This window comes from Strix uralensis, chromosome 3, assembly GCF_047716275.1.
Source record: "Strix uralensis isolate ZFMK-TIS-50842 chromosome 3, bStrUra1, whole genome shotgun sequence".
NCBI lineage: Eukaryota > Metazoa > Chordata > Aves > Strigiformes > Strigidae > Strix > Strix uralensis.
This window is the reverse complement of record NC_133974.1, coordinates 33,318,674-33,346,669: the sequence shown is the minus strand read 5'-3', so window position 1 is coordinate 33,346,669 and position 27,996 is coordinate 33,318,674. Positions and strand designations below refer to the sequence as shown.

The following is a 27,996-nucleotide window of genomic DNA, read 5'->3' as shown; positions in this document are numbered from 1 at the left end:
TACCAGCCTTCAACACACCTGTCCAACTAAGAGGCTACCTCATTTTCCTTGCATACTATTTCCTCATTATAAAGGCAAAGTAATGGATCTGGAAATAAAATACACTCCTACCTAAAAATTACCTAAAAAGGTAAAGTCTTTTTTTGCAGCGCTGACTTGTTAATGATTCTAATGAATTCCTGATATCCTTTGTTCTAAGCATTTTAAAGTACCATTGTTAACAGTAGCTGAAATACTCTCCAAAGTATGCAAGCTATACAGTAACACTCAGTGTGGATACCTTACCATTTTTAACCTCTGAAACTGTGATTTTTACCCTACATATCTTTAAGACAGCTATGCCTTTTTTTTTTTTTTTTAAAACACTCTTCTGTGTTTTGCTACAGCTCTGTCTCAGCAGAATACTCTACATGAATTTTCTCTTCTTGCGACCATTTCTCCACAGCTTCTTTTAAACTGAAACTAGCTCATAGTAATGCTTATTGATTTTTCCTAAATAAGTTATGAATTTAAAAAAATCAGCATCTTCAGTTCAAAAATACCCCTATGGCTCTTTTGGCTTTTGCTGATAGATGTCTGGAGAGCTGGGGTTAGGAAGGGCTCCATCCCAATAACATTCTTATTGACTGACCTGTAACCCTTCTGCAGAATGTGGGATAGCATACTTCAGGAAAGCAGCAATACTCAGAGTGAAGCACCTCAGGATTGCTGAGACACTATATCATTTAAAAGAAGTGGAAATCAGGGCAGACTAATGATCTTGAGTGACACAAGAAGATTATTTCCTAACAGGCTCTATCCCTGTATCACATCAGACTATTACCTAAGCAGGGTCAGAAAGAGACAGCATAAAACACTGCAGAAATACACTCCTACTTCTAGAAAATTAAATTCAACAGTAATGTCCTGGAAGGATGTCACCATGAACCCTGTGTCTTCCCAAACCCAACTATTTAGGATACTTAGACACAGCAAGAAAGCAGGTGATCACAAAGTTTCATAGGCATCAGGAATTCAGAGAGCTCAGTAGATACACTCATCAAGAAACTGTGACCAAAAAACCTCTAATTCCAAACCACGCCATTGCTGTCTTGTGAAAGAACCCCAAACAACAGGTGTCATGCCTGACCAAGCTGGATAACATGTCAGGAGAAAGATCCTTCCTTCCTGCTTCACTTACACAGACTGAGCAATACTGAAGACGTTCACACTGGCTAACTACCGCTTAGTGTCGCGCATCAGCTTTTAAGCAAGCTCTAAGCATTTCTAAGCCAGCGAGCCTATATAAAGGCAAACTACCACCTCAACTCAGTCCAAAATCTTAGGCACAGAATGATCTGAAGCCAGCCCAGCCTGTGGCTCCAAAACTGCACTGATGAACTTGCCTTTTCCTGTCAGCAGGAATGAGGCAGCCATCCATTTTTATTCTTTGTAGAAAACCCTTAAAATGCAAAATGACTTTGATCAATCAGAACAACGATCAAAAAAAATCAAGTCCAATAAATCTTACAGTGTAGTGCTCTCCAAATGGAGAAATCAGATGCACAAATAATAAGTAAAGAATAATCCCTGTAGCACTACTGCAGAAAAGGATCTGGGGATTATCATGGATCACACAGTGAGCGGGACTCTGTAACACAAAGCTATTTTTAAAAGGCTAAACTCCATTCTCCATTTGCTGAATGCAAATTGGAGAAAAACAAGTATTCTGGTTTACTTGTCACTGAAAAGAACAGTGAAAAACAGCATCTAGGTTAGGGCATCATATTTTTCATGGAACTTTGTCAGCTTTTAGGTATCTGCTCTTCCCCAAATCAGAATGATAGCAAGTTTGAAAAAAACCCCAAACTTAGGAGGAAAGAGTGAACATCAGGCACACTGATGAACCTCAAATATGGGAAAGAAGGCTGTAAACAGGATAGCAAGCTTCCCATAGTAATTATACAAAAACTGGGTTCAATTTGTAGCCAAAAGGATTTAGGTTTGGGGGGAGGGGAAAATGGAATTAGAAAGGCAGAGAAGTACTGTAATGACCATCTAAGAATAGAATGAAATCGCCTTAACTGTAGATTTTGCTTGAGAATGCTCCAGACAGACTTGATGATAACTTCATTGTATGTGTGTCTTTATGAAGGTGAGGCAGATAGAACCCTGTACACTCTTCAAGGATAACATTTCCTCCAGACTTCTCCTTGGTTCTGCTGTGATTGCGCTGCGCTTTCACTCATGCTTCCTCATACAAATGTTAGATGTGCCAACCAGGAATGAGGCACTGCTGTACTTGTTACTCACAAACAAAGAAAACCTGCTTTGTAGTATCTTGCTTACTGATAGGCTTGGTTGTAGTGATCTCAATATTGTGGAGTGTGGGATCCTGCTGAGCACACTGAAGGTTAGTACTAAGACAAAGGTTTTAGATTTCAGAAGAGCAAACTTCAGCTCACTCAGAGCTCAGTTGGGAGGGATTCCATGGGAAGCTTCCATGGAGGATAGAGGAGTTAGCAAGTGCTGGGAGTGTTTCAGTAACATTCTCCTGGAAGCACAAAAACAGTTAATCTCCTTTAAAGGTAAGGGAAGTAAGAAGAACCAGGGACCCCCCTGGCTTAACTGCAAGCTTCTGAGTCTGCTCAAAACCAAGAGAGAAGCATACCAGAGATGGAAAAGCAGACAAATACCCATTGAGAACTACAAGGGCATTGCCAGGGCATGCAGAGATGCAGTTAGAAAAGCAAAAGATCAGCTCAAATTGAAATTGGCCAGAGATGTCAAAAACTACAAGAAAGGGTTCTTCAGGTACGTAAACAACAAGCAGAAACAGAAGGAAAATATTGGCCCACTGTTAAACAGGAGAGGTGAATCAGTCACCAACGACTCTGAAAAGGCAGAGGTTCTCAGCACTTTCTTCACCTCTGTCTCTACCAGCACTGCTGGACCCCAGGCCTTGGGAACAAAAATCCAGGTTGATGCAAACACAGACCCACTGTCAGTGAAGGAAGAGATGGTATGTGAACTATTGCAAGAACTTGACCACTACAAATCTACGGACTCTGACGTTATCCACCCAAGGCTGTTGAGAGCCGACTGATGTCATCATGAGGTCACTCTCCATAATCTTTGAAAAATCACGGAGACACTGGATGTCCCAGAAGACTGGAAGAAGGCTAATGTCACCCACACCTACAAGAAGGGTTTAAAGGAGGATCCAGGAAATTACAGGCCCATCAGTCTTACTTCAATCCCTGGGGAAGTTATGGAACGAATCCTCCTGGGACTATCGCAAGTCAAATGAAGCACATGATTGTGAAAAGCCAGCACAGATTCACCAAGGGCAAATTGTACTTGAGAAACCTGATGGCCTTCTACAACAAAGTAACCTGCTTGGTTAACATGGGGTGAGTGGTGAACATAGTCTACCCGGATTTCTCCAAGGCCTTTGATAAGGTTCCCCACAGCCTCCTCCCAGAGAAACTGACATGTTACAGTTTGGACAAGTGGTCTGTGCTGTGGGTGGGGAACTGGCTGACAGGCTGCACCCAGAGGGTGGTGGTAAATAACTCCTTTTCAAACTGGCAACCTGGCACAAGTTGGGTCCCCAGAGATTGATATCAGGTCCAATGCAGTTTAATATCTTCATAAGTGATCTGGATGATGGGATCAAGTGTACCCTGGTGGAAGTTTGCTGATGAGACCAAACTGAATGAGGAAGTGAGCGCTTCGGAAGGGAGAGGCACCCTGCAGGAATCACAGAACTATAGAATGGTTTGGGTTGGAAGTAACCTTACAGACCCTCTAGTTTCAACCCCTCTGCCATGGGCAGGGACACCTTCCACTAGACCAGGTTGCTCAAAGCCCCATCCAACCTGGCCTTGAACACTTCCGGGGAGGGGGCAGCCACAGCTTCTCTGGGCAACCTGTTCCAGTGCCTCACCACCCTCATGGTAAAGAATTTCTTCTTTATATCTAATTGAAATCTACCCTCTTTCAGTTTAAAACCATCACTGCTCATCCTATCACTACACTCCCTGGTAAAGAGTCCCTCCCCATCTTTCCTGTAGGCCCCCTTTAAGTACTGGAAGGTGACTATGAGGTCTCCCTGAAGCCTTCTCTTCTCCAGGCTGAACAACCCCAACTCTCTCAGCCTGTTCTCATAAGGGAGGTGCTCCAACCCTGTTATGATCTTTGTGGCCTCCTCTGGACCCACTCGAGCAGGTCCATGTCCTTGTAATCTTGGGGGCCCCAGAGCTGGACACATGACTCCAGGTGGGGGTCTCATGAGAGTAGAGGGAGAGAATCACCTACCTTGACCTGCTGGCCACACTTCTCCTGATGCAGCCCAGGACACAGTTGGCTTTCTGGGCTGTGAGCACACATTGCTGGCTCACAGTCAGTTTTCCATCCACTAATACCCTCAAGTCCTTCTCTGCAGGGTTGCTCTCAATTCACTCATTGCCCAGCCTGTATTCGTATTATTTGCCCAGCCTGTACCCATGAAGACCTGAATAGGCTGGAAGAGTGGGCTAACAAGAACCTTAGGAAGTTCAACAAAGATAATTGTAAGGTCTTGCACCTGGGAAAACATAATCCAGGAGCGCAGAACAGGCTGGAATCTACCCAACTGGGGAGCAGCTCTGTGGAAAGGGACCTGGGGGTCCTGGTGGACAAGCAGCTCAATATGAGAGAACAGTGCACTGCATCAGCAGAGAAAGCCAACAGAATGCTGGGCTGCATCAACAAGAGCATCACCAACAGAGATAAAGAAGTCATTATCCCACTCTACTCAGTGCTTGTCAGGCCACACCTGGAATACTGTGTGCAGTTTTGGACCCCACTATACAAAAAAGATGTGGACAGGCTGAAGAGGGTCTAGAGGAGGGACCACAAAGATGATCAAAGGCCCGGGAAGCCTGCTGTATGAGGAAAGGCTGAGAGAGTTGGGTTTGTTCAGCCTTGAGAAGAGAAGGCTTAGGGGAGACCTTATCACCATATTCCAGTATTTAATGGAGCACTAGAAAGATGATGGAGACTCCCTTTTTACAAGGAGTCACATGGAAAAGATGAGGGGTAATGGGTAATGGGTACAAGTTAATCCTGGGAGAATCTGACTGGAGACAAGAGGAAAATTTTTCACAATGAGAACAATCATTCACTGGAATAATCTCCCCACGGAAGTGGTGAATTCCCCAACATTGGACACTTTTAAGATTCAGCTGGACAGGGTGCCAAGAAAGGTTGGACCAGATGATCACAACACAGCAGAGGGGGAACAATCCAGGAGGTTCCTGGAATGTGTGGAGGATAACTTCCTCACACAGCTGGTGAGTGAACCGACCAGGGAAGGTGCCCTCCTGGACCTGCTTCTTGTGAACAGGGAAGAGCTTGTGGGGGAAGTAAAGATAGGAGGTCATCTAGGGTGCAGTGATCATGAGATGATTGAGTTTTCAATCCTTGGAGAAACAAAGAGAGGGGTTAGTAAAACTGCCACCTTAGACTTCCGAAGGGCTAACTTTGAACTGTTCAAAAGACTGATTAACAAAACCCCTTGGGAGGCTGCCTTGAAGGATATGGGAGTCCAGGAAGGCTGGACATACTTCAAGAGAGAAGTCTTAAAGGCACAGGAGCAGGCTGTTCCCGTGTGTTGAAAACCAAGCAGGCGGGGAAGGAGACCGGCCTGGCTAAACAGGGACCTTTGGCTGGATCTCAAGAACAAAAGGAGAATCTATTGCCTTTGGAAGAGAGGCCAGGTGTCTCATGAAGACTATAAAGATGTAGTGAAGTTATGCAGGGAGAACATTAGGAGAGCCAAAGAGCAGCTAGAGCTCAACTTGGCTACAGCTGTTAAGGATAATAAAAAATGTTTCAATAAATTCGTTAACAGCAAAAGGAGGATTAGGGAAAATCTCCCTCCTTTATTGGGTACAGAGGGAAATATGGTAACTAAGGATGAGGAAAAGGCTGAGGTGCTCAATGCCTACTTTGCCTCAGTCTTTAGCAGTGGAACTGCCTGTTCCCTGGACACCCAGCCTCATGAGCTGGGAGATAGGGAGGGGAAGCAGAATGAGGTCAGCACAGTTGAAGAGGAAGTGGTCAGAGACCTGCTACACCACTTGGATGCCCACAAGTCTGTGGGACCACATGGGTTACACCCAACGGTGCTGAAAGAGTTGGCAGATGTGCTCCCCAAGCCGCTTTCCATGATTTACCTGAAGTCATGGCTAACTGGGGAGGTCCCACTGAACTGGAGGGTAGCAAATGTGACACCCATCTACAAGAAAGGCAGAAAGGAGAATCCAGTAAACTATAGACCTGTCAGTGTGACCTCGGTGCCAAGGAAGTTCATGGAGCAGGTCCTCTCGAGTGCCATTAGAAGTCATATAATGGACAACCATGGGATCAGGCCTAGTCAGCATGGGTTTATGAAAGGAAGGTCATGCTTGACAAACCTGATCTCCTTCTACGACAGGGCGACCTCCTTATTGGATGAGGGAAAGGCTGTGGATGTTGTTTACCTTGATTTTAGTAAAGCCTTTGACACCATTTCCCACAGCATTCTCCTAGCGAAAATTGCTGCTCGTGGCTTGGATGGGCACACGCTTTGCTGGGTAAAAAACTGGTTGGATGGCAGGGCCCAGAGAGTTGTGGTGAATGGAGTTAAATCCGGTTGGAGGCCAGTCACGAGTGGTGTCCCCCAGGGCTCGGTTTTGGGGCCTCTCCTGTTTAACATCTTTATTGATGATCTAGATGAGGGGATCGAGTGCACCCTCAGTAAGTTTGCAGACGACACCAAGTTGGGTGGGAGTGTTGATCTGCTCGAGGGTAGGGAGGCTCTGCAGAGAGACCTGGACAGGCTGGAGCGATGGGCTAAGGCCAACTGTATGAGGTTCAATAAGGCCAAATGCCGAGTTCTGCACTTTGGCCACAAAAACCCCCAGCAGTGCTACAGGCTTGGGGAGCAGTGGCTGGAGAGCTGCCAGTCAGAGAGGGACCTGGGGGTATTGATTGACAGCTGGCTGAACATGAGCCAGCAGTGTGCCCAGGTGGCCAAGAAGGCCAATGGCATCCTGGCTTGAATCAGAAATAGCGTGGCCAGCAGGGACAGGGAAATGATCTTACCCCTGTACTCGGCACTGGTGAGGCCGCACCTCGATTACTGTGTTCAGTTTGGGGCCCCTCACTACAAAAAGGACATTGAATTACTCGAGTGTGTCCAGAGAAGGGCAACGAAGCTGGTGAAGGGTCTGGAGCACATGTCGTACGAGGAGCGGCTGAGGGAACTGGGGTTGTTTAGTCCGGAGAAGAGGAGGCTGAGGGGAGACCTCATCGCCCTCTACAACTACCTGAAAGGAGGTTGCAGAAAACTGGGGATGAGTCTCTTTAACCAAGTAACAAGCGATAGGACAAGAGGGAATGGCCTCAAGTTGTGCCAGGGAAGGTTTAGACTGGATATTAGGAAGCATTTTTTTACAGAATGGGTTGTTAGGCGTTGGAATGGGCTGCCCAGGGAGGTGGTGGAGTCCCCATCCCTGGAGGTGTTTAAGAGTAGGGTTGACATAGAGCTGAGGGATATGGTGTAGTTGGGAACTGTCAGTGTTAGGTTAATGGTTGGACTGGATGATCTTCAAGGTCTTTTCCAACCTAGAGAATTCTGTGATTCTGTAATCTCTGAGGTCCCTTCCAACCTGGTATTTTATGATTCTTAGAAAATGTGACAAAGTCACATGTTAAAATAGTTTTAGTTTTTCTTAGGATGATATCCTTGCTGGGTAATGATTACAGTGTTTGCAGGAGGCACATTTCTTATGGAGTCTAATTCTCTCATTTAATAAGTAAATTCTCTTTTTTCATTAAGGCATTGAAAGACAGATAAACATTAATTCAAATGCCAGCAATATAGAGGATAACAAAATGACTGAGCTTCTTGCGCTGTCACCGTGCCATTATCACCAAGCACAGTGATTCAATAGTATCACTTCAGAGATAAAGAACAGCAAAATAAAAATCAAACCAAATAACACAGACGAAACAGAAGTGGACAGATAAATGCATTCTGAAGATTTAGCAACCTCTTTAGTTTGAAGGACTGTATCCATATTCGATCAAGTCATATAGTTTAGGTGTACTTTTACATTCATCATGAAAGCTAAACTGTAACATTGCAACATCCACAAACACTGATTTCTAAAATAGTCTACCAATTCCATGGTACCCTGACAGGCAATGAAGTGTCCTCCATTACTGCCTTATGGACATCTTTTTCTTACATAGCCTCTAGAACTATGATATACTTGAGAACTAAGCCTTCGGAGAACTCAAATTCTATTCTTTCACATTGAGAAAATGCCACAGCAAGGCTACCAGCAACAGTTTACTAAAAATACAAGTGCACAATCCTTTGATCTCTTAATGTGTTCCTTACAGATCTCTGAATCTCACCTTGGTCCTTATCTTCCATGTAACCCTATCTTGTGGAAATCTAAAAGACTGCCTAACATTCCCTGATGCTGACCTGAGGTAGTAAAGATCATTAATGAAATACTAAAAGGCATTAAATAATACCATGATAAGCAGAAAAAATAATTTGTGTAGAAGAGTACATAACATATATTTTCACCTAAGAGACTTGTTAGGGTAAAAAAACCATAAAGACACATATTAGCCAGCACAAGAAGAAAATATACTGACATTTTGGATAACTCCTGCTTGTTACAATTTACACAAGACTAACCACAATCTAACATTTAGCTTTGTTATTCAGTAATAAATGCTCCAAATGAATGTCCTTAAGCTTAAGATGATCACACTGGCTTTGCTTTTTGCCACATGAAATTCAGACGTTGTGGTTTTCAAACTTTGCTCTGTATGCTATCCTGCAATGGCTCACCCTGCCATCACCATTTCTTTTTTTTATTCAAACCGTTCAATGTCAAGGAGACAAACCAACCAAAATCAGCATCCAAAGCTCCACTCTTTTTGGTAATTATTTGATTGTATATTCCCAAGACTTCACTTGAAAGAAAAATTCTTAACCCAAGATTCAAGTTTTATTCATAAAAGTAAGAAAAATAATACAATCTAAAGCATGAGTTATCTGAAAGCAGAGTTTCAATCACCTAGATAATACGTATTCTTAACATCCACTTGAATATATTAACGCTCTCTTCAGAGAAACTACAATTAGGTAAAATGTGTTTATAAGGAAAAGTCAACTAAGCTTTTTCATGGTGATCTTCATGTGCAAATGCTACTTGGTATTTACATGCAGAAGCTTTAGTGGATGTAAATAGCTTTCTAAAATAACTCAAAGCTTCCCAGAAAAAAATCAATATGATGTTTATTTCAAGAATTTGCATCTACAGAAAAAAATCATAGAATATATTTTAAAGACTCTAAAAACCCCACTGTGAATAGTAACGGATATTCTATTCTTTACTCACTCCATCTGGCTGAGTTCCACAATACATTCTATATATGGAATATCGCTTCAGTTTAAAAATTGGTGTATTGTGCACTGTTTATTGTGTTATACCTTTCCTCATAACCCAAAAGCTTCCCAAACTATAAAGACTCATAAATTCAGTCAGACAACTCATACATGCAACTTTTCATGAAGAGGTTATATAGGGTACATTCATGGTCCAGTTTTCCTCTCCTTTTACAGTGTCTCTGGCTAATCTCATCTGCAAATATAATCAACAATCATTTCTAGGAGTCATCCTTTACACTTCTGCTCCAGACTTGCCTCCTGTCCAAGCAAACATCTTAACTTTCCAGTACCTTCTTGTTGATACCTAACCATTTGAATGAGTTTTAAATGTTTCTTTCAACATGTGTTTCCTTGAGAAAGCTTCCTCTTTTGTCACTGAAAAAACACTGGTTCTATTGGTCACCAAAAACTGGAATAATCTTGAACTGAGTCTCTCAGATACAAACCACATCCAAATCATTACAGCTACCTACAGAGCTACCACTTTCACGCAGACTTGATCACACTATTTTCAGAAGTGCTCCCCCATCCTGCTCTCACCTACCCATAGGAATGTCATTGCTAAAACTCTGTTCATCATTTATCTTTGCTGGTTCTCATGCACACATACTTAAACACTGGGAAACCTACGTACCAAACTTAGTGCACAACTCGGCATTGCAAAGGCTTACACAAACCCACACCATTTATCCCCATTCAATAACCTCCTCGTTCAGACCAGTTCTTCTCTGGTGTGATGAGCAAAAAATCTACACAATAGGCGAAGCATCATCTTTCATATTATTTATTTTTTAATTAACTAGCCAAGTCTGGTTGTTCTGTAGGTATCCATCTGTCTTAAATCTTATATTTTAATTATTATATCTTTGGGATGAGATAAATGGTCTACTCTCTCTTTGTACTGTGCCTAACATAAATGAATCATAATACATGTTTTGACTTGCATAAATACTTGAACTTTTACAGAATTTTGCTCTTACATCATTCACAAACAAATCTAACAGTTGAATTTGGCTCTAAGTTTCCAGCATCAAACTCCACAATAATTTTGAATTTAGGTATCTTGCGTTATCTATCAGTAGATTAAAACCTGAAAAGAAAAAAGATGTCTCATTTAATAAGCATATTATTTTTCTCTTTCTTAAGTAAATACTACAAATGGATTTGACTTTCAGCTACAATTGTTTAAAATTCTATCTGTCTTTTAGTGGGGAGGTTTCTGTTTATACTGGCTTCGTGTTAGTGTTGAATGAAGATTTTTTCCGTAGGAGGAATAAATGAGTCTCTTTTCAAGGCTGGTCTCCTAAAGCAACCTAAAGCCAATCTGTTCTTGTCAACAGTTGACAAATGGTATTGCTTTCACAGAACGTAGTATTTTTTAGACACCCATGCTTTCATGGTTTTGGCACGCTGTTGCTATTGTTATTTAGACTCTAAAAGATATTCTGCAGATGGTTAAAGCAACGTCAAGTGTTTACGCAAGCTGATGGACTGCTATGTCTTTTCTGCAAAGGCTGCACCTCTAGCTTTATTTCTGTCACATGAGAACCAAAATAATGACATTTTCTGTAGCTGTGACTAGTAACCATGCTCATAAGGTCCACACAGACAGCAATATCTGTTACCTCCATTTTCTTAGACTACAGTAAGCAGTTTATTAAGCTCATAGAAATGTACACTTTACACCAGGAACTGGGGTTTCAACAAAGCTCTCATGGACCCTGGCACAATCTAAAGGTGCGATGTGTTTACTCTTCTGATGGATATTTATCTGAGGAGGTGGCTTGATCTGTGTTCAAAATAGTCACACCTTGCTCAGTCAGACTTCTGAGGCCAGTTCAAAACACAGCTAGAAAAGTAGGAAATGGCTGCCTTTTGTATAAAACTTAATAATTATAGATTTAATGCAGGAAGTTTTCTCTTTTTCAAGAGGATCAAAATCCACAGCTCCCACCTCCTTGGCAACTGTCCGTACTTCATACAACTAGCCCATAGGACATGCATGAAATCAATTGTCCTATTTCTGTTCTAGATGGACCACTGCACGGTGAAGTCTGAAAAATCAATGGGTCTAGAATAAATAGGCAACAGAATGTTCTGAAGCTTACTGAAGGGAAGGAAGTATCTTTAAAAAGGGCGTCCTGGGAAATTTGAGCTGTATCTACTGGCTCGCTATTGACAACAGAAGGAAATTTAGGTTAACACTGGCCTTCAATAAGTACATAAAACCCAGAAAAGGGTACAGTGAAAACTTCTTTATCTGTGAACAATACATATTGGCCTCATCATATGAGGAAGATCAACTATATGCTCCCTGTACACATCTAAGACAACTCAGTCTTCACTCACTGTCACAGAAACTCTGAACTTCTGTTGTAAATTAGCTGCTTTTCTAAGCTAGCTGCTTTGGTTTCTTAAACTAAAATTTAAGAATACACAGAGGCCAATGAGTGTACTGTACAGAGTAGCAGCATAAAGCTGCTGATCAGGTTAACTACATTAGACACAGACTTCCATACAGTTTACCATTCTTTAACTTTTCTGCAGTTCTTTGATAACAGCCTTAATACCCTTGACTTGTATGTGTGCTATGCCAGGTCCTCTTCAAAGTAAGTATTTTCTAGGTATGTCTACAGTAACAAACAGTGTGGCACAACAGAAGAGGATCTAAGGAGCAAATGTTGCAGAGTACTACATGTTTGCACTATTATGTATTTTGTTGGAGCTATTCCAAGCCTACCCTGGAGTAGCTTTAGTCTGTTTTCATGAACTCAAGAGCCATTAGCAATTGCTGCACCTTAGGCTTGTTCCTTCAGTTCTTTCAGTTTAGCTTCATTTAAGAAGAATCACATTGTTCTTCTCCAGCCCAAAAAGTCATCTATACAGGACTGCAGCACCTTCTGGTCATTAAAATATGCCTATACTTCTGGAATACCTTGGTTGCTGTAGAAAAGCCAGACAGCAGTCTGGAGAAACACAATCTGCTGGGATACAACCCAGTAAACAAAGACTTTTTTTTTTTGGTCAAATAGTTCCCTGATTTGTTTACTTAACTAGGCATCACACAAACAGCTGCAATAGCAGTGCACAGGGATACTGGGGCTAGGAAAAAGAAGCTGGAAAGGAGGATATGGGGGAGGAAGACTGCTTTTATCATTGACAGTATTACTTTAACAAACATCAACTACAGCTAAGTGGAGGGAAAAAAAAAGTGCTTTGGAGACTTAAATACACTTAAACATGTATGCTGCTGACTCTTCCGTAGTAACATCCACATCTCTGCAGGTTGTGGAATGCTTCTCCTGCTTACATGCACACACCAAGTTTTATTTTTCATATATTAATGAACAAAGGTTCTGTTGCCTCCTGTTCTACAGTGATCAATGTGAGTCAGTGTTTTGTTGTTTCTTCTTTCATCACACGTTGTTCGTGAATTCTGATCCTTATACTAATGGCAAACAACTCTCGCTCAAAATTCCAAGAGCCCATTTTGGGAGCCTATTGACATAAGCACATGTATTTAATCTGCAAATTTACTTCTTCGCATTCATGCCTATTTTAGAAATGTCACATAAAAGAATTTTTAAAAACGTCTCACAATATGAAGCTAAAACCCATAAAAAAACCCATATAAAAACCACAAGGCTGCATAAGCATATATGCAATTTATGCTAAATGATGTTTTCTAATATTGCAGCATCAATACTGTTTTATTAGATTATCCTATTGCCTCTTCTCATTAGATACCTGTCAGTACTTGCTTTTTCATAAATAATAATCCTCTGCAACAGTGCATACAACATAATCTCACTGATAGTAGCAGCTGCAGTGTACTGATGGCCTCCTTGCTGTGGAGCCCTGCCAGCTCAGTCTTACAGTGTATCTTTGCTCAGCAACTCTCAAGAACTGCCTCCTGTTTGAAAGAAAGGAGACTCACATGTCATGAGCTCTACTCAGTTCACTATGTTAAAGTAATATACTGCACCTGCCAGCAAGGATTCAGTTGTGCTTACTCTCTATTGCTGTAATGCCTTCTTCCTCCAAAGCCTCCTTTCTGGCTTAAAGTTCTTGGTAAAGAAAGCTTTTCTTTAATAACTGTACTGCAGTAAATCAAAAGAATTAAGTCAGAAGTGATCTAATTTAGAAATCTGTTACTTGGTATGTTACTAAATATTGTTGTGATTGTATTATATTTCCTAGAAAGGGATGACTTATTCTAGTACACACATAAATATGTATGTAAACATCCAAGCGTATGAGTGTAAATGTGCACTTTCAACTGGAAATCAAGGAAATACACTCACTCAAAGTTAAACCTATCATCAGATCTGGGATCAAGAAAAAATATTCCACCTAGATGACACTGTCAGAAAATACTGAGAATAACAGCCGTATGAAACTACTTTAATTTTTAGTCCTGGCTAACTCTAAGACCAGATCAATGATACTATCTGAAGTTATCCAGAACCCATGAGATCTGTAAGGAGCTGAAGTACTCATGTTACGGTACAATGTAGCTACAATACTTCTCACAGCACTTTCAGTTAAAGACAACTCTTTTCTCAAAGATACCATGCTTTTGGAAAAGTAAAACAGTGAGAGGGTGGACAACTATGTGTATGAGTGGGTGTCTGCACAACAGGAAAGGTAAATTATGAGTCAGAAAAAGGAAGAGAGAAGGCACAGATAATCAAGAACAAGTAAGAAAAATAGCAAGCAGCCCAAAAAACAAATGAATCCAGAAACAGTGGTAAGAAAATAAGTCTGAACAAAAATGACTGGATGTTGAACTTCAGTCAGACCCATTTCTCTGACACTATCTTGTGGGAACATCCATATGATGGGCTATTTCCAGGCCCCTCTCTAATCCAATTGAGGTCACATTTAGTTTGCAAATTAATTCTATTCTGGCATTTCTTATCTTTTGACTCAGCAATAATCCTTTAAAATTCAGTCTGTTCAGATTAATAAATGGTAAACAACAAAAATCATCTGTCATAATGAATTATAAGGCCTTTCACCAAAGATCATCTGTGGAGTCAGAAGAGAGAGTATTTTAATTCACAGCAATAAGCTTTATCACTTGAGCTAAAAGACTAGGTTGCTGCAGCAGAGGATGACCCTTCTCTTCTGGTGAACCAGAAGCACAGGCTGAGCATGGGACACTGTCCAATCACCACAGAATACAAACAGTTCACTAGCCAAGCTGATGAAAAGCAAGAAAACCAGAAATTCTGTATTCCACTTTTGACTCCAAAAAGGAGTTAAGATTTACTACTCATGGATGACAACCAGACCACGTATCTTCTGGAAGGCAGCACAGTCAAATGGAAGGGCTAGGACACACTAGAAATCTTGCTTTTATTCCCACATTAGTACTGATGTACCCCACTCTGGCTTCTGAATTTCTCTCAGAAATACACATACATATGTCACCCATTCTTCTTGCTTTCCCCAAGTAGCCCACTCCAGGTCCATACCCAACTCTACCCTCTCTCCTGTACACAACTGTCCTGACCCAAGCCCCAGCATTCACCCCACTGATGCTACACAACCCTCAGAGTTGTTCAGTGGGAACTGGGACCTCAAGATGTCTATGTAGAGAGAGGATGATGCTGTGCTCTCTACCACTGACAGTGGATATTTCTTTGCTCCTCCAGAATATTTTCTCACATGCTAAATGTGCAGCACTCCTTACAAAAATTGCTACATTAAATTTAAATTAATTACCATTTATCAAAATTACTGTTCAAAATGTTTACAGCCTTAGCTGTTTTCAAACTAGTACATCTTTTCTAGGCATCCATAGCTGTAATGGTACCCAGTCATCCATCTCTGGATATGTCTTCACAGAAATCTCCAAGGTGGCACAGAAGTAACCGTTACTGGAAGCAGTACATCCAAAAGGTGTGGCACTCTGCTCATGCTGTTAAACCTCACATCTCAACAGAGTGCCCACTCATGAAGCTGCAATGCTTCTGATACTCCGGACAGCTCATTCAGAACAAGGCCTGGCTGCTTCTGCAGAGCACCTCATGTGCCTTCTTGCCCAGAGCTCAACATCTGGGACTACAATACAAGAGGCTTCCTATGTTGTGGGAGCAATTAGAATTTGGAGAGCTTTGTGGACTGAAATAAATTGTACTCAATATGTTCAAATGGCCATTTTCAGAGTTTAAGATTAAACCAAATCTTGGTGGAAAGAAGTCAGACTGAAAAAGATACCTTTCTAATGCCAAAAATGTCAAATATTATATTTCTAATCCAAGGCAGAAAGAGCTTGAGAGTTCACACCAGCATTTAGGTACTGGCAGGGTCACTTCCCTCCTCCACTAATCATGTTCTCAGCAAGACAGGAATTGTTTACACTCAAACCTCATAAGGAAAACCATTTTGAGGTACATGACTAAACCTGGTGATGATACCAAATTATACAGGATAAAACAGATGAGGATGAACTGTGAAAAACTCAATATGGGCATGATGAAATGAAATCACATGGCAAAAGAAGCACAAATGAAGTTTTCAGAGTACGTATATTTAAAATGATGAGGGTGGTAAAATCCTTATGTCCCATATGTAGCCATAACATCTGTGAACACAATCACAGCTTCCTACATGCAATGACTTGTAATGGTCAGTTCTAAAGGACCAAGAGTGAGATCTCATGGCCACACGCAAAGCTAAAGAGAGGGTAAAAAAGGAAGTTCCATGTGAGGAGACATTAGGAAGGCACAGAGAATGAAACAAAGAATTTTACTCTGATACTATATACACTGAAGTTCTTGCCTCTACCATCTTTAAACACTGTGACAGAACTCAAGAACATCCAGGGGCAGCTAGTAAGGGTGATCAAATACAAAACAGTCTTCATAGTAGGAGACACTAATTAAGCTGGTATTCTTAAATTTGGAAGAGACAGCTCAGGAATGCATGGTATATGCTTAATGATTCTTGATTGATACTGAAAAAGAGAACATGAATCTTCCAACAACAAAAGTAGGGGACACTAGATTAAATTAAGAGGAAGCAGTTTCCAAATAAACAAAAGGAAGTGGTTCTTCAAACACAAAGATAAATGCCATAATTCCTCACCACAGGATATTGCAGATGCTCAAAGTTTACATGAATTCAAGGGAAAACTGCACTCACTAATGGGAGAGAAGTCCACTGAAGGCTACTAAATTCACTGAAAACACATCCGGCTGAGATCAGAGTCTCAAATAATTGGAGGCTGGGAGAGTACATGGGGAGAAGCACTGTACTTGCTTATTTTGTCCTTATGCTTTTCCCTGGGCACCACTTCTGGCTATCATTAGAAGCAGGATGCTGAGCCTGATGAACCTTTAATCTGACCAAATGGGTATGTGTAAGTAAATTAAACAGTGATACAGCTTGGGACCTGGAACTTGGTCATCTATATCATTAAATTGATAGACCCCAGCTGTGAAGGTCTCTTGCAGACATTTCAATGAGTCCAATTAGCATTTCGCCATATAATTCTCAGGCACAGTTCAAAAGTTAGCATAGGGTAGGGACTATTCCCAACAGGCAGTTTTGATTAAGCCTGTTTCAAAAGGCAAGAGAGTTAAACAGTATAAAGATGGCCAGATCAAGCCAAATACCACAGAACTACAGGATAAGTCCTGGTAGCGTTTAGCTTGCTAGGATAAATGCCAATGTGACTGCCTGTATTACAGGTAGAGACTTCCTGTAGAATTAACAATATGCTTTTTCTCTAGAGTATCTGTGTAGAGATGTACCTCTTTGTGATTGTATATAAGCTGCTTGGTAATAAAAAAAAAATCTGTCAAATAAAAGCACTTGCATGCCTATTCATTATGATGGCTGTCTTGTAAATAACGTTTAACTTCATATGACTTGATGAAAAAAATTCTAAAATGCTACCCACAATGTCAGAGCAGAACAATCGTACAAGCAAAGCAAAGAAAAACATTCCCCCCAACACCAAAGCTAAAAGGTGCAAATAGGTGACTAAACAGTTACAACATGAGAAGGAGAAAACTCTAATACTGCCCTATATAGCATTAGGAGACAAGTATGAAAAAACTCAGTTCACATTTACATCCAGCTGGTAAAGCACCCAGTCTTGACTGCATGAAATAGGATTTAAAGGACTTAAAAAAATCTTCCCCCTGTCTCAATAAGCTATCTGTATTGATGGTTAGCAAAGGTAAGGAGCCACATTTCCAGCACAGTGGCACTCACTCCACCACCATCCAAACAAACCAGGGAATCGGACCCTTAACCTATAATGCAAAATGCACGTTCTTCCATTACTCAAAAAACCATTCAGACTAACATGTCTGTGCATGCAGTGGCCATGGTTACATCAAGATTTGCAGCTTACTAATTTAGTCTTCTTTTTTTTTTCAGACTGAAGCATTTCTAGCAGAATCTACAGCTGACAAATAGAAGCACTGTACTAATATACAGGAGGGTTACTAACTGCTTTTCTTAATTGTAATTTTTTATTATTTTTAATTATAGAGCTTTGAGGTTCGTGACTGTCTTCTATCCATGAGTAATAGCTTCTATTTTTCAAGTAGATTGGAAGCTCCCCCAGTACTTAAGCTGTCTTATGTGGACCAGCTTAATCATGAGATTTATGGTACAGACATCAAAATATTAGAAAGACTAAATAATGACTAATTTCAAGCAGCATCTTAGAAAGGAAGGGTGATTACTTCTTCATTTACTTATGCTTATTTAAGAAAAGCATATTGAAGACTGTGAAATAAAAGACTACACCTTGGGACACACTAGAAATTTGTAGCTTTGCGTGTTGTGAATGGAAGACAGACAGAGAAGTGTTTTATTAGGCGTGATAGGATAAAGTAGAAAATGTTGAACCTCCAGGAAATCTTCTTGACACTAAGATCTATTAGGAATTTGCTTCTAAAGGAAACAGAGAAAGCCCTATTTCCTGGGATAATTCAAATTGTACTTCACAAAATAGCAGATATATACAAAGAACATCCTGCGTTTAGAAGAAAATTAAGCAGATGACAATTTTTTCTACATTTAGGCTGGACAAGCCCCAGACTCTTTCTCTCTTCTCACGTGTAAACACAGGCAAAAGCATGATGAAACCATACAAAAAGTAAAGATAAAAGGAAGAAACTTTGGAAATAATGAATTACTATCATTATGATTTTGCTCTCAAAGTTTCACTTAGTCAAATACGTGTAACTTTTTTATTTATATCATTTTACTGAGAAACTTCAAAAAATTGCAGTAAAATAACTACTTTACCAAAGATCAAGTGTTTACAAGCACATATCACAGCACATCTACTGCCACATAGCTCCGCTCCAGTGATATCTAGTTTTAAAAACTGCTATTTCAAGTGTGAGATGGGAGGGGAATATGCTTTATGAAGGAAAACAACCAGCCAAGGAAAACTGCAACTGAAACTGCCATCCTCCTACTCCATCACTCACAGCTTCTGAGCCTTCTGAGGTATCAATCAGTACTGCAATTTAGTCTATATAACAGCATACCTTACTTGCCTCTGAAAGTTAAAACAGAAACAGGGATTTTGAAGCAGCTAAACAAGGCAAGGAATTTAAGCTTCCCAGCTCTGTGAAATCACTATTATCTACTAGTGACAATCCAGTCACATTTGCTCAGCTGTAATTAACATGTGAATGGGTTGGCTTTTCCATCACCACTATTCCAAATAAAACATAGTTTTGTTCCTCACATGCTGCCAAATTATAATGAAATTTATAGAGTGTTCAGGTTCCATGTGTCCCACAATACCGAATTCTCAGTGTTCTAGCTCAATTACAGAAAAAAAACCATATCTGTGAAGTGTACTACAGAAAATATTCTAACCAAGAAGGTAGACAAGATGATAGAAAAATGGGGGACCTGGGTAAAGAGTACGAGCTGGAGTGACCAAAGGAAGCAAGAGCCAGGAGATAAAAGAATGAATTACAGATTTAACAAAGGAAAAAAGGCATCTTAGAGGTTATTTGTCTGATTAACTAACAGGCTTTGGGCCAGTTCCAACTCCCAAGTGATGCACGTACTTCAAGTATCAAAATAAATAATAATAAAATAAGATTTCAACCTCTGTACGTTTCAAGATCTCAGACCTAACTTAGAGTCCATGTCTTGGTTAAGGTCATAACAGCTGTCAAGTTCAAAACATTGTTAAGTGCCCACTGATCTGAACTGAAGCACTTAAACATCTTGCCTTAGCAAATTAAGAAGGTACAAATTACAGTGTAGTAGATGTCTGCTGGAGAGGCGAGGGTTACCTGAGAGACAAACAAAACATTTATAACTAGGTATTGAGATTTCTAATTTTTTTTTTAATTGCTAGTGACAACGTATAACTATATAACTTATCTCCTCCTCAATGGCTGCATTTAAGCAACTCAAACCAACTGGTGCTTGAGCTAAGACTCTGCCCCTTCTTTTTGGTTGGTGGATTTTGGTTTTCGCCATTTAGAGTAAACTGACAGTCATTAAATGATGCACTAAATAGCTTTAAGTATATGTTTTAAGAAAACCTGGTGCTTCTAACTTTGTTGTTAGAATGGAGGTACATTCTTTGGACTTTTTTGTTATCCAGGTTTCCCCTGGCTTTAAAATCTGTTATTTTGAGGTTCCATGCTTATTGTTCCAACTTGGAGGCTTGTGGCATACTTGAAGCAGGAACACATGTAACTTCACTGCACTGCAATTTCTATATGGCCCAAGTTCTTGTTGGTGCATTCTGCATGTAATCCTCTGTATCAACCTTTTCCATATTTTATTCCTTTTTTACCATTTTGTATTTATAGTATTCCCCAGAGGTATCAAAACCAGGATCACAGATCTCTGGTTGTTAGAACTCTGCCTCAGAAACTCCATCTACAAGCTGATCAGAAAGGCAGGTTTTATTTTATGTGTCGCTGACTTCAGTGCCTGGCTCTCCTTCACACCCTGAACTGTCAAAGACTGACACTGATGTTATTTTTCAGAAGGTAATCGCTTTACATTGGGACACTGGGAAGAAAGCAGTCAAAAAAAAAAAAAAAAGGAAAGAAGAAAACAGCAATACACAGAAGGCTGTAAAAATGAAACAAGATGATTCATCTTGTAAATAAAACTGTATTTAGAAGATGCAGGGACAGAACTTCAGCTATGGGAATTGCCACAGCTCAGGTGAAGGGAGCTGTGATCAGACAACCCAACAACTGCATGGCAATTTTCATACTAATAAATTTTAAGATTCTCTTTTTTTTGGTACTTAACAAATTTTAAAGACACCTTTAGATTTCATTTATGTTGAACAATTTATGTTGTAACTATTTGTACTGGACAATAAACTTTCATATGGTTTCAGCAAACCTAAGCTAAAAACATCCCAGAGAATGTATACACACTTATCATTCAAGCAACCATGTACAATGCTACCCAAACAAGCATTCCACAACAGCTTCTATGAGGAAAACAGCATCAGCTGAGAGGTGATCGGATATTTAAGCAAGGGCACTGGTCGCCCCCAGATGTGCTGCTCCAAAACAAGAGTGTGTGAATGTATATACACATCTTAAAAAATCTGCCTATAACCTATGTTATATAAATATAACCTATGTTATATAAACCAGGGAAGGTTTAGACTGGATATTAGGAAGCATTTCTTTACAGAACGGGTTGTTAGGCGTTGGAATGGGCTGCCCAGGGCAGTGGTGGAGTCCCCATCCCTGGAGGTGTTTAAGAGTCGGGTCGACATAGCGCTTAGGGATATGCTGTAGTTGGGAACTGCCAATGCTTGGTTAAAGGTTGGACTAGATGATCTTCAAGGTCCTTTCCAACCTAGACGATTCTGTGATTCTGTGATTCTGTATGTTGGTGAACAATATTAGTCCATACTGTAAATTAAATGTACATTCACATCCCACCCCTGACAATATTTGGAAAAAAACCCAAAACATTATCACTTCCTATTGTTGTCATTTTTTAAGTGGGTTTATAATGTGAACACATGTGCCAAGTCAGAAAAATACCACATTTATGTTCACTATTCATAAAATCATAGGATAACTGAGGCTGGATGTGACCTAAAGAGGTCTCTAGTCCAACCTCCTGCTCAAAGCAGGGTTCAGCTATGGAGTCAGGCCAGGTTGCTCATGTCTGGTCTTGAAAAGCTCAAGGAAAAGAGGCTGCACAACCTGTTCCAGAGCTTTACTGTCCTATCACAGAACAGTATTAACTGGCCATTAAAAACAAACAAGGATATACATTGAAAAACAAAACTGTCTTGCTGCTCTCTGTACTTACCCAATTAGAAATCAGTGTGATACCTTACATAATATTGATGCTATTAACAGAAAATGGTAAAATCATTTAAAACACTCTGATCTCCTGTATTTTCATGAAGCAAGTCTTTCTTAAGTTTATACCATTTTCTGTAACCAGGATAAAAAGTGCAGATGACTGGAAAAGGAAATTACTTCCATAATAAACAACAGTGTTAAAATTAAAAACCCTTTCCTAATGGCTACACAGCATCTTCCTTGCTGCACTTCCAGCCCATTGCTTTACATGCACTATGGACAGAGCAAATATACTATTCTCTTCTTTTCTGCAGCAGTATTATGTATTTGAAGAGTTTTTATGTCTTTATTTTCAGCTGATTCTACACTAAGTAATCTACATTCATGCAACCCTTCCTCAAAGGTTATGTGTTCATGAGCACCAGTCATTCTCAGCGCTCTCCTTTCAAAATCCTTTAAGTTGAAGCCTTACCAATACCAAATAGCACAAGACTATTTAATTAGCGTTGCAGACAATATTCCACTTTAAAACATCTTAGTAAAAGTCTTTCATTTGATACTGCCTGACTTCATGTATATGTGTTCAGCTTCTGATCCAAATAATCCTCAGATACTAATTTCTGAGTAGCTACTATTTGATTTGGTTTTTTGCAGCTCACATCTATTCTCCCCTGCAGGTAGTTGCACTTTTAACTTCTGCATTGGATCCTATTTTTTTTCAGGCTACATCTCTGATTTGTCAAGAACATTCTGGATTTTAAAGCTTTCTTCTGGTTATTTTCAGTCCCTCCTGACTTCCTATCATCATAAAGTATAATACTCATACTTTCTATCCCATACTGTAAAATTACAATTCTGAACAGTATTAGAACAAGGATGGATCCACATGATATAACCTGTCTTCCTGCAGCAGATCAATTAAAACTGCTCTCAGCATATACTTTTTAAGTCATTCTACAGAAGGGTAGACCAATGTTTCTACTGCAGCTATAAGACTATAAGACAATATCATTATCAAAGAAACACAAAGAAAATAGAATACAAAGGAGAATTAAAACAAATTCACAGTGAGAGTATATTTCCCGTGGAGGGAAAACTTGCTGCATAACACCTGCACACACAGTCTGTAGCTTCCCTTACCACTACTGGCTTCTGTAAGAGAGAACCAAGTTCAACCAAGACCAAAAAAAAGGAGGAAGGCAGAACAAGACTTCTGGATTCCTCAAGGAGAATCAGGTGTGGCGAAGAAACCTTTGAACAGCCTAAAAGAATCTCCCTTGATAGTTTAAATTATAGATGCCTCCTGTATCTTTAATTTACATACAATCACTCACTTCTGCCTCAGTTGCCTATGGCTCCCTGATGTCCCCAGAGCTTGCTCTGCCAAAGCAGAACGTAGTACAGCAAAAGCCAAAGTCAGCTAGTTTGATTTAGTGAACCAAAAAGTATAAGGCTGAGTTGGTTTCAAGCATTCAATCCTACGGAATGATATGGTCACCAAAACAAAAATACAGAATCATTCATTTTAACGTACTTCTGCAGCGAGTTTGGAATGGCGCACACCCCATCTTTAGGCAGCTGTGTCCCACTTTAGGTAATATACAAAACAGAGTGTGCAAACACTATCTTGCTCCTTAATATGCAAGACAAGGCAGAGTTTTTGGTATTAGGAAAAATCAAATTTTAAGTTTCAGGCTTTTTAGTCATGCTTGTTACACACAAATTAGTACGACTATTTTATTTTGTGACACTATGTTAAAATGCAAACGTGTTGATACATTTTTAATACTGGAGTTCGGTAACTGGAGACTCAGTATTGTTCTTTAATAATTATTTGAATTAAAGCTAAACTGAGTAACTGCTAAAGCCCAGGCTGAGCCGTACTTCCCATAATCTTAAAACACACTCTTTCCTCACAAATCACGATGTGTATCTTCTGATGAGACTGTCCCAAATTATTTTTGAGTGATCACTGATAATTAAAGATCCTTCCACTCATATATTCCCTTTTATTTGAAGGACAGACGAATATATTGTTAACAGTTACACTGGAAATACTTTTAAATGGGATCTTTTAATTAATTTCTGAAATTACAAGACAAAAAGAAAAAAAAATATGGTCTAAATGTGCTGACTCAGCTTTCACATAAGAAAAATGTGACCACCAGTGGTTGTGTCATTTTACCTCTATCTTAAAATAAGGGGAATCAAGCAAAAAGAGTGGCAGCAACAGCTGAAACCACATGCCTGTGTCCGAACACAATTTATTTATAAACCCTGAGGAAAGCACAGCACAGCTGCAGAGCAATTCTGAAAAAAAAAAAAAAAAAACCCAACAGAAAAATCCACAAGCCTTTCAGAACTGATGAGTAATGATGCCACCAAGAAGGAAATAAAATCTGTTGGTAGAGTCAGAAACACTCAAGTTTAACAAATGCTTTTTTTTAGAGGCTGAATCTTCACATTATAAATGTTAGTTGCTATGGATGCTAGCTTGTACTTCCAATACTTCTTCCTTCCTGGTTACTAGAATACTTCCTCCTAAAACAACCTCCACAATTTTAAATCTGCTTAAATTCTGTTAATCCATAACATGCTTTCTTTAAAATAGGAACACTGGAAAGCTGTCTGACACTTCTGAAGAGGTATGGTGGGTGAGTGAATATACCCATGTCCAAACCAGCCTAACTCACAAATATATTCCACTTTTTTAAATTCAGAAGCTGTCACCTACTTTTCATTTTCTTCAGTCTGAATATTGTCAGAATAGCAGTATCTGTCATTCTTCATCTTTATGATACATAAATTTAGCAGAAATGCTTTTCTGCACCTTTTTCAGACAGTGAGCTGAAGCATACTTCTATGAAGAACTCTCTATGATCCAAGAAAAGACTTTTAATTCAGATTGCCTAATCCAAATCAGCCACAACTAGTGTAAAAGCAGTAACCATGCAGTAACATGGTTAGAGCTGAAGAGTCAACCATAAACTATCACCACTGTTACTTTAATTCCTATTAGGTAAGCTAAGAACAGTCTCTTACTTCCACTTGTCCCTCAACAAAGACTTGCCTTTGGTGACCTGTGAAGACCTACTTGTCTGAAGCCACACAAGAAGATTAGGTTGAATCATCTAGAGCGACTCAGGCTGGCATTCTGTCAGCCAAGACAGCCTTCCTCAGGGACAGTGTAGTTCCCATTTTAATGCACAAGCTTTCAAACTGTTTTTGGCCACTGAGGATCATCTGCAAATAGGACAAACTGCTTCAAGCTCAATTTCCGATACCCACTGGTGAAGAACAAGGAATGCTTCTCCAGAAATTTACACTCGGAAACATTTTATGGCTGTCAGGAGACTATGAATGCCCTTAGGGCAATGTGTCAGTCCAACAGGCAAAGAGACTGAACTTGCAGTCTGAGGAAGAGGTAGATGTTCCTGGTTCAGCTTGGCCACTGGCAGTCAAGTCAATTCACTGTGAGTCAGATGTGTGCAGGAGACAAAACCCATGTTAACTACTGTGTAGGTACACAGAAGTATATAAATGAAAATTAACCTTTTTAAATTGGTGGTCATTTATGCTGTAGCAAATGTTAAATTTTGCTATTGCAGTAAATTTATGTTCTTAGAAAAAAAGCATGTAAAACATTTAGTAGTTACGATCAACACAGTAAGTTCCTATAAAAGTGCATTTGTACTATATAAAAGCAATAATTAAGTACTATAAATACCTACACATAATTTCATCATACATTTCTTATTGTATAAATAAATATTTACTAGTTACCATAGAAATAAGATAGCAGTAAACACTACTGGAGTCCAGTGTTTACAGTTCTGTTAGAATTCATTATTAAGTCTTTTCTTTAAAAAAAAGTGTTTCTAAAAGAAGTACTAATTAACATGCATAAAAGTCTCCTTGTTCTTCAGCATTTCAGGAATCATTTACACAGGAAAAAAAAGATGTTATTCATGAAAGAGTTAAGGGAGATCTTCAGGACAAAGCTCTACTTGGTTAGCCACTTATCAAATTGTTAAACTGAAAAAACAACTAACATCGACAGAATAATTTACCTTTGCACCTTCTTCACCTTTACTACCTGCAAAACCATGTTCACCCTGGAACACAAAACAATAAAATAAAAATCTGAAACATAAACATTCTTCAAATAATTGCATTCTTTAAAATACTTTTATTGCACTGAATTTTTATTATGGGATTAAAACAGAAGAAATCATTTGGAAACTGACTGTCTCTCATGCAAAAAGGTGTGAAACCTCTACAAAAATAGACACTGCTTTCCACAGTTTTGTTGATTAACAGTAGTTAACCATTTTTCCATTCAGCCTAAGGGATTTTTTTGGCTCTAAAAATTCTGAACTATTCACTCACTACAGTCCTGCTGCTGTTCTGCAGAACCAGTTTTAACACATTCGTTCCCATTAATACCTTCATTTTAATTTTTAAATGACTAGTCACTGTGAAGGCCTCCAAAACCCAGAACAGTTGAGAAAAATATACAGATACAATTTACTGAAAACTTATTCTTTTCACTTTGAAAACCACATCCAATTACCCAAGTATTAAAAAAAACCAAAATCAGAAGGGGTGAGTTTTGAAATATTAAGTAATGCTCAGCTTATTTCAGCAGATTGAATTCTTTATTTGATGATTTTTCAATAAAAAGACCTGTTACAATGCTCTTCCAGCTCAAATTTAATACCTTTTAGCTTAGAAAAAAATCTTCATGTACATCTTACGATGTTAATATCTTCGCCAAACAGTCTGCAGCGTGGCTATAACAATTATAACACCTGCTTTAAGATCTTTATTAATGTATACTTGTATGTTTTGTGACACATACAGCATACAGCCAAAATTATATACTTGTAGCACAAAAACCACCTAATAAAAAAAAAACCCAAACATTTTCTTTCTCCCTCAAATCATCTAGCAGGAGATGGTTTGCATGTTATTGCCAGTCTCTAGAATTCGGTCACACTGCCTCAGTACACGTGGTTTTTACAGGTCTGAAGATGAAAAGACTGGAAAATTTCCAAAGTAAAGCATACAGTGTTTTCTAATTTACTTTCTAAAAATTAGAATGAGCAATGTCTAAACATTCTTTCACCCTTCAGAGAGTGTTGTTCCCTTATATAGAAGTCTAAGGTTTAAGTGAGGTTAACTAGAACAGCAGGCTACAACTTGCAAAATTTCTATCAGCATTTTGTCAAATCTTTCAACTGATATAGCATCATGTACTACACATCTGGGAACTAAATTCAAAGCTTTGGAGATGTGCAGATGTACAGACTACCAAATAGTTCTGGATTTTTCATCAACCACCTACAGTGGCTGCTTTTTGTTTGTTTCTTTTGGCTGGGGTGGCTCATGCAATCAACAGCTTAGGGAGCAATTTTAGAAGCATGCCCAAGACCAAGCATGCAAAATGGGATATAGTGAAATAACCTTCCGTATATGCTCACCTAAAAATGACTGGTTAATTACTGAAATAAATTCTGAATCTATGCAACTTCTGTTCTGCTCATCTCGTTTCCCTTTCTCACGAAAGGCTGGACCAGATGATCTTTTGAGGTGCCTTCCAACCTGAGTTGTTCTATGATTTCCATTCTTTTCCAACTGTTGGACATGCAACACAGCAAACACTTATTCACTTTTAGCAAATTCTTACAAGAGAAGTGTTTTCTTCATTTAGCTTTGCCATTTGTGAGACTGCATATCCTGTCTTTACCCAATTCCCAATTCATTAAATAAAAATTATTCTTAGGTAGAATAAAAATTTCTCTCATTGTAGCTTGTGTCCATTGTCTCTTATTTTTTCACTGTACAACTCTGATAAGAGTCTGCCTCTGGCTTCTCCACACCCTCCCAGTAACTTACAGGCAACAATGAGTCTGCACACCACCCTCCATCCTCTCCCTTTCCAAACCATTTCATCTTAAGGCTGAGCAAGTCCAGGTCCCTTAGCCTTCCCTTGTATATCATGGGCTCCAAGCCCCCGACCATCTTGGTGAGCCTCTACTGGGCTCGCCCCAATGAGCTGTTCTTTCTCCTCTCCTGGGTTGCTCCAAACTCAACACAGAACTTCAGATGTGGTCTCACAAGTGCCAATCACTCCTCATTTGCTGGCTATTCTCTTGCTAAAGCAGCCCAAGATGCAGTTGGCCTTCTCCACCACAAGGACACCTAGCAGGACCCCGA

At 39.6% G+C, this 27,996-nt stretch overlaps 1 protein-coding gene across 1 annotated transcript in view; it reads right to left on the bottom strand.

The window, feature by feature from the left end:
• COL19A1 (collagen type XIX alpha 1 chain) overlaps positions 1-27,996 on the bottom strand; it is a 226,223-nt gene that overhangs the window by 123,646 nt on the left and 74,581 nt on the right. The window contains exon 14 of the mRNA XM_074861812.1: positions 25,848-25,892. Coding sequence (XP_074717913.1) covers positions 25,848-25,892 — 45 coding nt within the window. The remainder of the gene's footprint in view (positions 1-25,847; positions 25,893-27,996) is intronic.